Source organism: Squalius cephalus (assembly GCF_949319135.1).
Source record: "Squalius cephalus genome assembly, chromosome: 16".
Classification (NCBI taxonomy): Eukaryota; Metazoa; Chordata; class Actinopteri; order Cypriniformes; family Leuciscidae; genus Squalius; species Squalius cephalus.
The window spans coordinates 13,323,521-13,339,128 of NC_137137.1; the positions used below are offsets into that span (position 1 = coordinate 13,323,521).

At 37.5% G+C, this 15,608-nt stretch overlaps 1 protein-coding gene across 2 annotated transcripts in view; it reads left to right on the forward strand.

The window, feature by feature from the left end:
• The window catches only part of cpne5a (copine Va), a 75,812-nt gene that overhangs the window by 22,767 nt on the left and 37,437 nt on the right, over positions 1-15,608 (forward strand). The window contains exons 4-7 of one of the 2 annotated variants that reach the window (XM_079897027.1): positions 1,712-1,815; positions 3,640-3,679; positions 4,597-4,611; positions 4,769-4,845. In XM_079897027.1, coding sequence (XP_079753153.1) covers positions 1,712-1,815; positions 3,640-3,679; positions 4,597-4,611; positions 4,769-4,845 — 236 coding nt within the window. The remainder of the gene's footprint in view (positions 1-1,711; positions 1,816-3,639; positions 3,680-4,596; positions 4,612-4,768; positions 4,846-15,608) is intronic. The other variant, XM_079897028.1, reaches the window with a different exon arrangement.

Sequence of the window (15,608 nt, forward strand, 5' to 3'; positions counted from 1 at the left end):
TAATTATTCATGGAAAACACAATTAGCTGAGGGAACCGACTGCAGAGCAGCCCTCAAGAATACAGTGCAAAGACGACAGGCTTCTGTAATCTCTTCTCTTCTCTTCTCTTCTCTTCTCTTCTCTTCTCTTCTCTTCTCTTCTCTTCTCTTCTCTTCTCTTCTCTTCTCTTCTCTTCTCTTCTCTTCTCTTCTCTTCTCTTCTCTTCTCTTCTCTTCTCTTCTCTTCTCTTCTCTTCTCTTCTCTTCTCTTCTCTTCTCTTCTCTTCTCTTCTCTTCCTTCTTTCTTGTTTCCTTTTCCTTCCTCCAAACTCTGATTTAAGTTTCATACATAAAACCAACAATGGACACATCCATACAGAGACAGTAGAAGATGAAGAGGAGCTTATATCATTAGTGAATCAATCAGTAGCGGCTCCTGACCAAAAATGTAGGTAGGGCAGATTCTGGGTCTTAGCGCTAGTTTAAACATTTTGTAAGCTTTATGTTGTAATCGCTGAACACATGCAGAACACTTTTGACAATTAAGGGTTGCATTATTCAGTCTGAGGGTGGCTCTCCAATGTGGATTGACAGGCTTTAAGAACACAACATATGCATCGAATGCTATTCTTGCCTTATTTATTACCTCCAAATGTAGCTTTAAAATATTACAAGTTGTAGAGGAATTCCAGTGAGGAAAAGTAAGTAAAACATGAAACAAACACAACAAAGCATATAATTTGAGCATATTATACTTTTATTCATTTGACATGCTACTCCACATAGGAAGAAAAGGCATGCCAACTAGTTATGCCTTGCTGTTGCCAAACCGGTCCTATATCCGGGGTTTTGTGAAGTTCTGGAGGGTTTAATCCGCTGACCTTATGCAGAATAATATACACAGTTGAAGATGATTGATATCGTCTGGGTCTGGAGCGAGATTTACGTAAGGTAACGTAAAATTAAGCAGGGCAGTCTGAAATCTGCCCCAGTGGCTGTTAATTAGAGCGCACTGCAGTTCCATTTTTCACCACAGATTTACATTGGGAAAATAGTGGGGCGCTGTAGAGCTGGGGAGGGCTCAAGCACCCGCTGCCCCCCTTAGTATCATAATACATGCCTGCCGAATCCATACGCTAAATTTTTATTTATCCTGCTCACTTTACGACTTAAAACAGTCTAGAAAATCTGAATAATATTTGTTGCAGTATATGCTCTTTCAGATGAGCCACGGCTAGAATGAAAGGCCTTCTGCTTTTTCAGAGGATGTTACATAAGGAATGTATTGAAATGGGAATGTTTGTGGTTGCACAGTAATTCATATATAGCACATAGAAAACTGTTATTTTTACATTAACATAGAAATCAAAGTTTGCAGTACTGCATATGTTCAGGTGGATGAATAGACTGTTATTAAATTTACATCCCAGGCATGAGCTCAGAGCCATGACCTCATGAATATTCCTGAATATTTATTACCTGTGTAGTCTTCATTTGCACACACGCACACATACGTGCCACACAAACATACACATTACTGATTCTGAGCAGGGGTTCTTGTTGTTCATTAGAAGCATAGATACTTCACCTCTCAAAATATCACCTCTTCTAGTTTTCCTATGGCTGCAGAGTCAGAAGAACAGGGCTTTTAGAGGACTGGACAGAGATGCCGGTGGCTGCACTGTGACAACTTTTTCATCCTCATGTAGCTGTTCTCTCTCTTTTTGTGTAGTTTGGGAGAACTGAAGTCATTGACAACACCCTGAATCCAGACTTTGTGAGAAAGTACATCCTGGACTATTTCTTTGAGGAGAAACAGAATCTTCGCTTTGACATGTGAGTTATTCCCTTTGATGCTGACACACAGATATCTGCCTCACTCTCCGATGTGCTGTCCCACTCCAGGCTTTCTGCTCTCGCTGTTTGTCTCTCCCTCTCCCAGTGCGTCTTCCTCTGTAATTATTGATGCTGCCTCTCTCTTGACTGTCATATGTAAGGGGCTGGATCAGTGAAAGGGTGATAAATATTTCAGATGAGTTTTATCCTCAATCTTTTACGCAGCGGTTCAAAAGCAAATGTGTGGCGCCCAGATGATTTACAATGCATTTCTCCCTTCTCTGCACCTGACTGTCCATCTCGCTCTCATTCACCACTTTAAATGGGTTATTCTGCTGAGGTGAAAAGAGGCTGCTGCAGTTCAGGCTGGAGTTGTCAGCGAGAAACATTCCACGTTTATGCCAACTCTCGCTTATACAAATGCAAATATTCACAGAGCCAACCAGCTGTGCCCCAGAACAGCACACCCACTCTCATTTTAACAGCGACAAGAATTTAAATACAGACTAGTAGTGATCCGATTTAGGGTGAAAAGTGTCATTTCTTCTACAGTAGCGAAATGTAATTGCAAAAATAACACTCCTTCTATCTTCTATTTTTCCGGACATAATTATTATGACAACCAAAGGTTTGATTTGTTAAAATCACGAAGCAACAGAACTAGCGACAACATTTTTTCTCCATGTTGTGATGTACATCCGAGTGTGACGAATTATTATAAAATAAAAAATCTAGGACTTGGTTCTATGCATCGATTCTTGTGACGGCAGATGAACATGAGCTTGTAGAGGTGGAATAAATTATTGGATAAGTCTGACATACGCCATTAGAGAGAAGTATGCAGTTTTCACTGTAAGGTCCAGTTAGACATTTTAATTAGGGCTGTCAAACGATTAATCGCGATTAATCGCATCCAAAATAAAAGTTTGTGTTTACATAATATATGTGTGTGTATGGAGTATAGTTATTTTCTATGTATAAATACACACACATGCATATATATTTAAGAAAAATGTGTTATTTATATATAATATAAATTATATATAATATAAATATATATACACAGTATATACATGCAAATATTTCTTAAATATATACATGCATGTGTGTGTATTTATATATAGAAAATAATTATACACCGTACACACACACATATATTATGTAAAAACAAACTTTTATTTTGGATGCGATTAATCGCGATTAATCGTTTGACAGCCCTAATTTTAATTATACAAGGTCAATTTAAAAAAAAGTAAACGAATGCACAGATGAATTGTTCACAAAATGATCTATAACATGCATTTAGAAAACAGATAGGGTGAATTTTCATTTCATGTGGACTTTAAAGGGGTCATCGGATGCCCATTTTCCACAAGTTGGTATGATTCTTTAGGGTCTTCATGTAAAGTTTGTAACATACTTTGGTTAAACTTCCTCAGTGGTTGTGTTAAACAACCCCCTTTTTACCACCTCAAAAACAGCTCTGTTCACAGCGACCCTTTTCGGTGCATGTCTCTTTAAATGATAATGAGCAACTGCTCACCCCACCCCTCTCTTCCATGGGGGGTGTTGACACAAGACACATAACGTGCTGCCTTGGCAACCTGCCTTGGTGGACAGTATACAAATGGCACATTTATATGCAAACACCATATAAATGTGAATTTTGCATCCGATGACCCCTTTAAGAGACAACATATCATTATCATTAATCCATTCTAGATTAAAGAATGTGAGGACGGGTTAAGCATTCCTCTTTATAATGAGAAAATGGGCCATGCTGTCATCTAACAATATAACTGAAGCTGTTCTCTTGGATTTCAGATTTGACATTGACTCCAAAAGTCCTGATCTGGCCAAACACGTGAGTATATAGCAGCACTTTGTATGTGTATGTATGTGCATGTGTGTTTGCTTGGATGTATATGAAAGTTAACTTTGGTGATTGCACATTTTGACATGCATGCTTCTTCATTCTGCGGTTGGTTTTATGCAATCTAAAATGATTGAAAATTATGTCATATTTTGTATCATTATCAAAGCTCTGCAAAACTGAAGAACTAAAGTTCTCCTTCTGGCTCTCTAATAAAACACTCACTTTGGCTCACAATAGCACAATATAGCACTGAATTCAGCAGTGTGCTGAACTTTGTTCCCTATTAAGCTGATCAAAAGCAAGCTAAAATATATTATGAATTGAGGGATGAATTTACTAAACACTTGCAGCACTTTTCATTCACAGGCATTGTCATTCTTTTTAGCAGAAACAAGCTTTCTTTCTATGTAAATTAGACTTCTTATAATAAAAAATACATTTATTATTATTATTATGCATTATAATGTGAGTATTATAAAATAGGTTGTAGGTTTTTGGGAATTTTTGCATCATAGTTTGAGTTGCATAAATATAAAACCTGAACCAAAACTATGCAGCCAGAAACAACTGGGGTTTATGAAATTACGATTTTGTATAGAACCAACCGAATGCTTTGGTGTGTGTGTCTGTGTTTGTGAATTTTCATCTTTAGTGAAATTCATATTTATGATTTTCTCACTCTTTTTTGTTTTGTTTGTAATCCGTGATCATCGTGGGTGTTTTTCCCTTTCTCTCTTCTCCAAGATCCTTTCTCACTATTCTCTAACTCTCGTTTTTTCTCTCCTATCCTCTTCGGCCTGACTTCTTCAATTCGTTTTTTTTTTTTTTTTTTTTTTTGTCTTTTCTGTTACATGATATGCTCTGTTGTTATTGATATATTTGCGGCCTCACCTCCCTCCTGGAAGCCCTCCGATTTCAACGTACGTCTCTGCCTTGCACTCCTAGAATTTTCTCTTTACCGGTACAACTCATTTATACACAGTACCACCCTGACTCATTCTGCTCTCTCTCCTTTACTTCCCGCATGCCAATCCTGCCTCCTGTGGGCCATCTTTTGTTCGGGCCGCCCTTCTGTAGGACTTCCTAGGTCAGACCTTCTGCACTCTGGGTGAGATAGTGGGTTCACCAGGCAGTCATCTGGAAAAGCCTCTGGGGTAAGAAGCTAATGCACTGTTCTATGAGCCACGCTTACCTCCTCAATCAGATCGGGATGTATTCAAAGTTAGAGAAGCTGTATGGGCTCAACGGTTGTGCCTGAAACCATCTCAGACAGATTACCAGCCACAGGAAACAAAGAAATTACTTTCTGTGCAGCAGTTCTTAAGTAGATCGCCTTCGTTCCGTTGGCTGCCTATCTATCTACACTGTAAAAAGGGCAATTACATTGGTGTTTTTGAGCCACATATACTAAGAAATTACTTACACAGATTAAGAAATTATCTACATAATAAATGCATATACACTACTGTTTAAAGTTTAGGGTTGGTAAGATTTTTTAAATGCTACTGAAAAAACTGGAAAACTAAGCAGAAAGTCAAAACCACGGGTAACCAGAGGGTAATTGTAGTGTGACACTTACACAGGGCTTAAATAGGCAGGCATTAACAAGATAATGAGACACAGGTGTAAGTAATCAAACATAAGTCCAGGCAATGGGTTATATGAATGAATGAGTGAATGAATGAGGCATTTATATAGCGCTTTCATATGTACTTCTGTACACCCAAAGCGCTTTACATTTATGCTGGGGTCTCTCCTGAACCACCAGTGTGCAGCATCCACTTGGATGATGCGACGGCAGCCACAGTACAATGGCGCCAGTGCGCTCACCACACACCAGCTATAGGTGGAGAGGAGAGAGAGTGATAGAGCCAATTCAATGATTCAATGATATAAGATGCAGGTGACCAGGCTGGATCAGGCCGAGTGGGTGACAAGAGTGGAGCAGGGAGAGCAGTTGGCCAAGGAGGAGCTGACGGGACTGAAGACCACCATGGCAGGGCAGATGACCACCACAGCAGAGTAGACAGGACTGAAGTTCCCCACAGCAGAGCAGAAGACCACCACAGCAGGGCAGATGGGTGACCACCAAGGTGTAGCAGAAGACCACCACAGTGGAGCAGGCAGGACTGGTGACCACAATGGCGGAGCTAAAGGACCTCTTAGACCCCCAGACTCGGGAAACGGGGCCACTGAACTTGGGTGCGCTGAGCTTGGGAGCCATTTAGATGCCAGCTGATCGCACCGACATCAGTGGTGGGTTCGCCAAACTAGAAGCCAGTCTCAAATGCCTAAGGACCACTTTGATAGTTTCATAGCCTTGGGCGTAGCGGCCATGGCGGTTGGAGACTCTGGCGTAGCGGCCATGTCGTGAAGAGGCTCTGGCGTGATGTAATGTAAGGCTCTGGCCTTGTATATTTTGACTTTGGCCAAGCAGCTATCATGCACTCCATTTGATTGGTTTAAACTGTCTGCTCAGATCTTGCTGAAATGGGCCGGAGCCTGGTGTTCTAATGTAGTGTTTAGAGCATTATAGCTGCGGAGTGATGATGGATACTCCCATCTATTCCTCACCATCTGTGTATTATGTCACTGTAGCAGATTAGGCTTGTCGGTGCAGATTGCAAACGCTTATGGAACACAACCAGACTTCCATGCTGCATTTACTCCTAAAGATTTTGGCATACAACCTTTAGAGGTGGAGGTTTCTTCAACTACTGCCACTGGTATTTTAGAAAAAAACAACACTTTTGACTTGATTTGTGAGATTTGTGAGACAAAAAGTCTTGTTTTGCTCTGGCTAGTCTCATGGCTAGCATTTTATGTCCCCTAAAGTCCAATTACATTATACTTTCAAACTTTTCCATAATTTGATCTTGATTTTCCTTTATTTTCTCATCAGTCTCCTCACTGTGTCATTTGCGTATATGAAGAGTTCAGATGCAAAAGCCTCTAAGTGCCATCTGAAATTTTCTTCTAAAATGAGCATTTTCATCAAGCTCGTATATTTAAGTTCAGTAATTTCACTTTAATGACAATTAATAGGTAATTTGCTATGCCATTAAAGTGAAATAACTGAACATAAACATACAATCTTGATAAAAATGATCATTTTAGAAGAAAATTTCAGATGGCACTTAGAGGCTTTTGCATCTGAAGTCTTCATATATATATATATAGTGTTTCTAGAGTACAGAAAACACTGTACGGTTACGGTAACACTTTTTCTAATATTTTACTGTCATTGGTACGTTACATGTAGTTACTATAGTAATTGTGTATAATTGCATAAAACTAACATTAACCACGCCCTAATCCTAACCCTTACCATATAGTAAGTGCATGTAGTTAATTATTACTCAGTACTAAAATGTACAAGTACACAGTAACACAGACACCTTAAAATAAAATGTTACCCACTGTACTTATTCAAAGAACCAGTTCTTATTTTATCCTTGCATTGAAAACAAGAAGAGATGGTCCAAACTGTGTGTGACACTTCATTCATGATAGAGGCGGTTGGAGCTATATGAGGTTTTACAGATAGCTCGAGGATCCAGTGGAGTTATGAGGTTTAGTCACAAGCGCTTTTTAATACTTTTCATTGGTTAAATATTTGCAAACCCCACAGACAGATGTAAAGCGTGACCAATAGTAATGAAACATAACAATATGAATTAATATTTTCTAATATTTGTAAATATTTTTTAAATAAAAAAAGATATTACAAATATTAGAAAATAATAATTCATATTGTTCTGAAAATTGTCATTTTACAGCAATAATTTCAATTTTAAATACCAAAAACCTAAATATTTGTGAAATATAGGAAAAATAAGTGACGGCATAATCTGACCTTCATGTAGCAAAAATAAAAAAATCTTTTTTAGTTTTAATAAAAATCTACCCATGGGGCATAAAAGTGCAGACACATCTTCCCCCTTCAAATCTCTTCCCCCCTCTAAATCTGTGCTGGCTGCTTGTACAAAATGCCAAGAGAATACAAGCTGAAGTTTAGGGAGGTAGATGTAACGATTGCATGGTTTAGTCAACCTTTAAATACGGTACACAACTGAGTGAGTGCTGTGGATGGAACAGACCCTATTGATCAACCTGAAACACCCACTCAATCTCATGCTGGACTGAGGCATGTGAATTGCTTTCATTTATGGGCATTATCTGTGCAGAAAGGAGGGTGCGATTGGTGAAATTTGGATGTGGAAAAGAGATTGCCCGATGATGATGAGCTGTTCTGCCCAAAATCTGTGGGAGTTTAAGAGCTTTAGGGGGAATTTGAGCCCCTGATCTCAGTACAGTTTTCCCAGACGGTGTTGAACTAGATGGAGACAGACAGGGAAAGGTAAGGGCTGTAGCAGAGAGAGAGACAGCAGCAGAATACACTTGTCTGTCCTGTTTTAGAGAGATAAATAAGGTTGTGTACTGAATTCTTTTAGTTGTCAGGGTAGCAACTGGTTTCCACACCGTGACTGTCTTAAATTTTCAGGACTCGCAAACAAAGTCTGACAGCAGGTATATTGGATAGAATGCACGGCACTAGTCAACAACTGCTATCTGTTGTGTCACTGACATACAAAACTGTGCAAAAGTCTAGATGTTCACAGAAATATTTGTCTTGAGAATCGAGATAGTTTTTATTTTCTGCTTTAGTGCGTCAGTAGAAAATATTATTTTAGTTTTCCAGAAGTTTGTTTTGCCAATTCCTTGCCTAAAAGTCCAGTGAAAAGCAAAGGGTGTCACACCAAATATTGATTTTATTAATTAATTTATAAATAAAAAAGTGCAATTAATGCCACTCTACATATGACACGAGGCACACAAATATTGCTGTTAATTTGCTAATTTTAATATATATATATATATATTAGGGCTGTCAAACGATTAATCGCGATTAATCACATCCAAAATAAAAGTTTGTTTTTACATAATATATGTGTGTGTACGGTGTATAATTATTTTCTATATATAAATACACACACATGCATGTATATATTTAAGAAATATTTGCATGTATATACTGTGTATATATATTTATATTATATATAAATATTTTATATATAAATAACACATTTTTCTTAAATATATATGCATGTGTGTGTATTTATACATAGAAAATAATTATACTCCATACACACACATATATTATGTAAACACAAACTTTTATTTTGGATGCGATTAATCGCGATTAATCGTTTGACAGCCCTAATATATATAATAAATAGATCCATGCACACTCTATTGTCCACAACCCATTGTGATGAGAGACTGGTTGTTAAGAGAGAGGTTTAGGTAAAGCTTAATTTATATTTCATTATATTTTATCTGCAACAATATTGTCAATGTTTATAAATACGCGGGGGCATTAAGTATTTGCTTGGCCTTTTATATGCATTATTATGTAAAAATATGAGAGTTCTCTGCATTAAAAAAAGACCCACAACTGGCAGATCAACGTGTTTCTACTTTTCACTCCAATACGGTAGGAAAAATTGTTGACTAGTGTCAACTTAATTAAATGAACTGAAAGAAAAACTTCACAAAAAGAGTAAATGCTTTTAGTGCATAAGTAGGTGAATTGGAACACATCAAGTGACTTTGGTTTTGTGTTCATGCCAACTTTATTTGAATAGATCACAGAAGGAAAGAGAATCTGAAGAAAAATAACTTTGTAATCAGTGTGTGCAATTGAAGAATCAAAATATACAAAAATTGTGGAAAAATGTCTGAGCAAAGGATGCCCTGCTTTTGAACAGCCTGTCTTCTTTATTACACACTGACAAACTCTAATATCGTCCTCTTTCCACTCTTCATTAATTCCCCATAGCCATATAGCTGTCTTTGTGTATCTATTGCAGGAAACAGACTAGCATTCACTCTTGTGCAGCGGATATAGATGCAGTCATCTCTTGAAATGTATCCGTCCGTTGTGTTGAAATAAATAAATCTACAGACTACAGACTTGGCAGCTGAATACAGACAATTGTTTGGCAATAAACAAAGTAAGCAGAATTTAGTTGTGGGCAGAACTGCTTTAAGACAAACTGCAAAACTAGTCTGATTGGATTTGAATTTCAGCAATGTTAATTCATCATCTCCCTTCACTGGTGGTGTGCTGAAAGAACACAAAACATAGCCCAGCTTTAGATTCAATTAGAGCTGTCTACACTTCAGATCATGTTCATATAGGCAATATAGGAATGGAGGTAACATAAACCTTATTGAGTACAGTACATTTGGTCCATCTGTGCCTTAAAAGCATCTGTAAAACTTCCTCCTTTAGTGGTGGAGATTTAATCAGATTGACCCCAATTTAAGGCTATTTATCTTTGAACAACGAAGAATATATATATATATATATATATATATATAGTATATATATACGAAAGGAAAAAAATAAGTTTCTTATTTCTGCTTAATTTGCATTTTCATTGTATAGAAAAGGGCAGCTTTGACATTTGGATTTTTGTGCCCCATTCGGTTTAAATGGGCATGGTGCTTCTGGCCCTTGGCGTTGGGTTATTATGTCATGCTGATGGATTGGGCCTGTGCTTTAGGCTATATCAGTGTTAAACAGGACTTGTATGTTTTGATTCTGGAAATGCATTATGCTGAGCTGCATTGACAAATAGAGAGGAGGGACGAGGGAGGAAGGAGGGGGGGGGGGGGCAGGAAAAAAAATAGAGAGAGAGAGAGAGAGAGAGAGAGAGAAATATGGGCCAATGAGTCTTATCTAGGCCTCAGATTCGATACTCTGGTGGGACAACACAGCCATGTGTTTCTGACTGCGGGCTGTTTGAGCCTTTTACTGAAGAAAAAAGTCTTTCAAATTTAAATGGTAGCCAGACAAAAAGCACAACAAGCACAACTAACTGTGAGCTGTGGAGTGCAACAGCAGACAGGGCAGAGGGAATCTTTTGCCCTCAGTGACGGGCACAGTCCCGCATAGAGCTGCGTTTCAGAGCGCGCGAACAGCAAAATAATTCCTCTTTTGCATCCCTTAATGTGCTTGAACGGACACATACACACAAAATTAAGTAAGAAAACCAGTCTCTGCAAGCATTCTCATAAACACAGTCGGTAATGTCTTAAAGGGATAGTTCCCTTCAAAATGAAAATTTTGTTCAAAACAACTTGAGGGTGAATATATGATGACAGAATTTTCATTTGGAAGTGAACTATCCCTTTAAGTGAACGTAAAGAATTGAAAAAGAAATCGGATGTGTATCATTATATTGTATCCGTGCATTCAGTCTTAAAGGGACATCAACCTATTATACCTACTGCTAAGTCATTAATCAAACACAGCTCTAACAAAGATTAATCTATATTTAATTAATATTGGCTTGCATTTTTTTAAACTCTGTATCATTAAAATGATTGAATTTCATTAAAAAAATCATTAAACATTTTATTAAATTTATATATAAATCATAACACAGTATGTCTGAGCCATAGTAGATGAAGTGGGATTTTTTTTTACTAAATAGTCATATTGAAATGGAAATCTAGAGTTAATCCATCACCTTGGATGAATTAAATTGGAGTTTAAACATTCAGCACAGGAATCTGTGATGGTCTAAGCCGCTCCATATTATGCAAATACCCAAACATTCACCCTGAAGGATGGTGCTTTTCAGGGCATTTTCTTTTTTATATAGGTCCCCATCACAATTCTATCACATTCAGCGAGCTCAGGACAGGAAATGCATTTTCCATTCCATCTAGAGCAGCACTCTAGGCTATGGTCATTCATGAAAGGGAATTGTTGTCATGATGTACAGTATACAATGATTGCTCTAGGCTTTGTATTTAAATAGCAGACAGACCATGTAAAACACCTCCAGTGCCGGAAACAAATTTGACCTCATGGATATTCTTCCTATTGTAATTTTGATAATAGCTGATGTGTTCACTTATGGTCACCTTGAGGGCAAGATAAATGTCTTATCAGTGGACAAAGGCACACCGCCATCTCTCTGACCTCTAGAAAGATCGACTCTTGTCTTTTTACTACTGTAGGAGACCTCTGACATGCTTACGGTTTCATATTGTTAAACCGACTCCACTATAGGCAGAAGCCTATATCCATAAGGACAAAAGAAACAGAATTATAGATATGAATGCTATCAATCCCTATGCAGTCAGGTGGCAGCGGTAGGAAGAAGAAAATGAATCAGCTATGACTCAAAAAATGACTCTCTGAAGAATATCTCATTCACGGAAAGTCATATACCCCGAGTAAGCACAATTTCAGGTCTGTAACAAACATCCTCTTCTCTTCTGCTAGATGAATGGCTTATGTTTAGCTGAGGTAGATCCTGTACTCCATTATGTTGAATTGATTGTTTTATGAATAACATTGAATTGTAGGTATGTCTATGCATGCATTCTTGCACAAAAGACAATAATTATTCACTTGAACTATGATGCTTCTTAAGTAGCTCTGGATGCTGAAAATGAGTCTTCATTATGATAAAGCAGTGGTTGGTTAGCCAGGAGGTTTCGTGTAAATCATGTACGGAGGTTTGATTTTCTTTGGTTTGGCTAAAGCCATTTTGCAGGTTTCTTCAGCTGTCAGAACATTCACTGTTGCTGTGTTTAGTCTAGTGTGTTTGAGGCCGTTGAAACACGAAATTCCACAAGTGGTGGAGAACGGTGAACCTAATCTTAATTCAAATCCGGGTGTATTTAAGGATTACGGTTGTCTGTCTAAGTATGAAAAGCAATTGGATTTAAGTTATAATCTCATTCCAACCCCTTGTGGAGTTCTGGAGCTTTATGTAATGCAGCTTGACTGCGACTCGCTCTGCGCAGTGAATCAGCGATCCGTCATATTTCACCTTCCGCTCTGTTTGTCTTAGTTTCACATGAAATGAGTCTGGATAAACTTATTCACTTAATCTCTTTGTTAGACAGATGAATGTAAACGTTCCTAACAGCTCAATGGTCTGTGAATGCACAGCTTATCGCTCTCAAACAGGGCTGTTTATTTCAGGTACTCTAGTTACATACGTGCTCACATACTCTGAAACACATGAATATTTAATCTGCCTTTTTCTGTTTTCTCTCATTCTAATTTATTTCTCACGTTCAATATATATTCTCTTAGAATGATGCTCAATGCTGAAAATCATGAGGCGTAGGATACAATTTTTATGGGGGGGACCAAGTCTCTCCTACACACACGCACACACACACACACACACACACACACACACACACACACTGGATTTCCATGTTTTATAGGGACTTTCCATATAGACGCAATAACTTTTTATACTGTACAAATTGTATATTCTATTCCCTTACCCTAAACAACCCCACAGAAAACTTTCTGCATTTGTACATTTTTACATTTTCAAAGAACATCAGTATGATTTATACTAAAGAGACCAGAATAAATAAATAATAATAATCCCCACAAGGTCAAGGTTTACTAGGACCACACATTTTGGACCCATTTAGATGAATACAGTTCTAAATAGTGCATATATTACACTGTTTTTAGCCATGTATACAATATTTCCTACATTTAAACTTGTAACAAACATGTTAACATTTTAATTCACTTATAATCAACCATTCTTTGTTATAATTTTTCCACCAACATGGTGCTGGTTTTTGGTACAGGTGTGGTGCCGAAATCTGAGCTGGTGATGCACTGCTGTTTGGTGGGGGAACTGTGAACCTCAGATTGCCATCTTGTGTTGATGATAGCCGAAAGATGTTATGATGGACACATAATCTGCACATATTCTTTTTGGTATCAAATTTGATCCCAAACAAAAATTTACCATTTTCAAGAATCTGCTGAAGACGCATCTTTTTCGGCAACACTTGACCCATTAATACTAACACTGATTATTCTATATCTATTAGAAAAAAAAAAAACCTTGCTACGTGTACTGTGCTGGACTAACTGGGACTGGTCACGGCACTTGCATATTGTTGCCCTGTTGTTGGTTTGATTGTTTCTATTGCTCTCCTCATTTGCAAGTCGCTTGGGAAAAAGCGTCTACTAAATGATTAAATGGAAATGGAAAAATAAAATGGAAACCATAATAATATCAAATTTGCTTGATGTGTTATTTATTTAACATTATTTTATTCTTTCATTTGATAATTTTATTGTTTTAACAATTGTTTGAACAATTATTATTTATTATATTATTGTTAACAGCATTATTAACAATTGTTATTAACAATTTCTTTCCTATAAACTTTTAAATCTCAAAGACTCCCTCGCACCCTTTTGCAGACCCATGGGAAACATAGAGGGTCTTAGTTGGCCTTTTATCGCAGGACCCAGGACAGTGTTCCTTACGCCGGCCCTGATTGTTCATTCATTTCTTTTTTTCCCTCTCTCACCTGTCAACCTGCCATCTACTTAAATACCAACATAATCCTTCATCCTAATGATGAAATGTGCAAACATCTCCACAAATCTCACTTCCTGCTGTATAGAATGACAATGCTGGCTAGCATTAAATCCTCTTATGCTTCTTCCTTAGTCACAAGAAATGACATTTTAAGCACTTTTGATTACCTAGAGGGCTTTTGGCAGGTTTAAGACATCATGGGACACCATGTTTAATTACAATGCGGTTTATTTTATTCTTCGGTACATTATACAATTTTCGGTGATTCTTCAGAGGACAAGGATAAAGAGAAATCTTCCTTAATTGTAAACCCTGGAGTCTTTGTCAACAATTTGATGAATAGCTTCTGATATAGCATATAGAATTACCTCACAGGCCGCAAGTACCGAGCAATTTGTTAGGCTGACGAGTAGCTCTATAAATCACCTGCTTTTCTCACATGAATTGGTCAAATCAGGCCTGCACGTGTGAAATGAGATGCTGAACAGCTACAGATGCCAAGATGAAGAAAAGGATGCACAGAGTGCAACAAAGACTGAAAACATTCAGCATAATACCAACTAACTCCTCTCTCACAGCCAACTTTCTTTCATCTGTGATCAGTATGTAAAAATATTCTCCCTGTTCCTTAAGGACAGGATTTGGTGCGCTTACTTTGTTAAAGGACTGTTTGATCACAGCGAACAGGTCAGGCTGTGTGATGTTGACTTATAAGTCATTTGGCTTTGAATGGCGGATTTGGGACAGTATTTTTCCTATTGATTGACTGATTTTTTTCTATTGATCCTCCAAATCTCTATTGGCCCCAGTTAAAGGTTAAAAAGTTGATATCAAGCTCTTGGCTATGTGCAAAAAGATGCCTTGATCTCCTTCCTCATGCCGGTGTGCACTCTAGATCACTGATATCGCTTATGCCAACATTATTGAGCTTTCCCTGGGAAGGTGCAATGCTGTGAATGCCAAGAAAATCTGCTCTGTCAAATCATGGGCAACAGTTTGTGTAAGGTATGGAGTTTGAGTCTAATTTATACTGAATTATTGCCTCATTATTATACAGCATCCTTGCTGAGTAAAAGTGGCAGCAACAACTTGATAATGTTGCAAAAAGATTCCTATTTCCAAGAAATGCTGTTCAAATAAACTTTCTGTTAATCAGAGAACCTTGAAAAAATATATCACGGTTCTCACAAAAATATTGAGCATCATAACAACTGTTTTTAACATTGATAATAATAATAAATGTTTCAGCAAATCATCATATCAGAATGATTTCTGAAGGATCATGTGACACTGAAGACTGGAGTAATGATGCTGAAAATTCAGCTTTGCCATCACAGGAATAGATTACATTATTATTTTAGAAAATAGTTTAAATTGTAACAGCATTTCACGATATTACTGTTTTTACTCTAAATTGTTGTGCGATGACCTTCCGAAATCTTACCAATCCCAAACTTTTGAATGAAAGTGAGAAAAGTCGATCTGAATGGATAGTGTCTTTATTTTTAGATTTCACATTG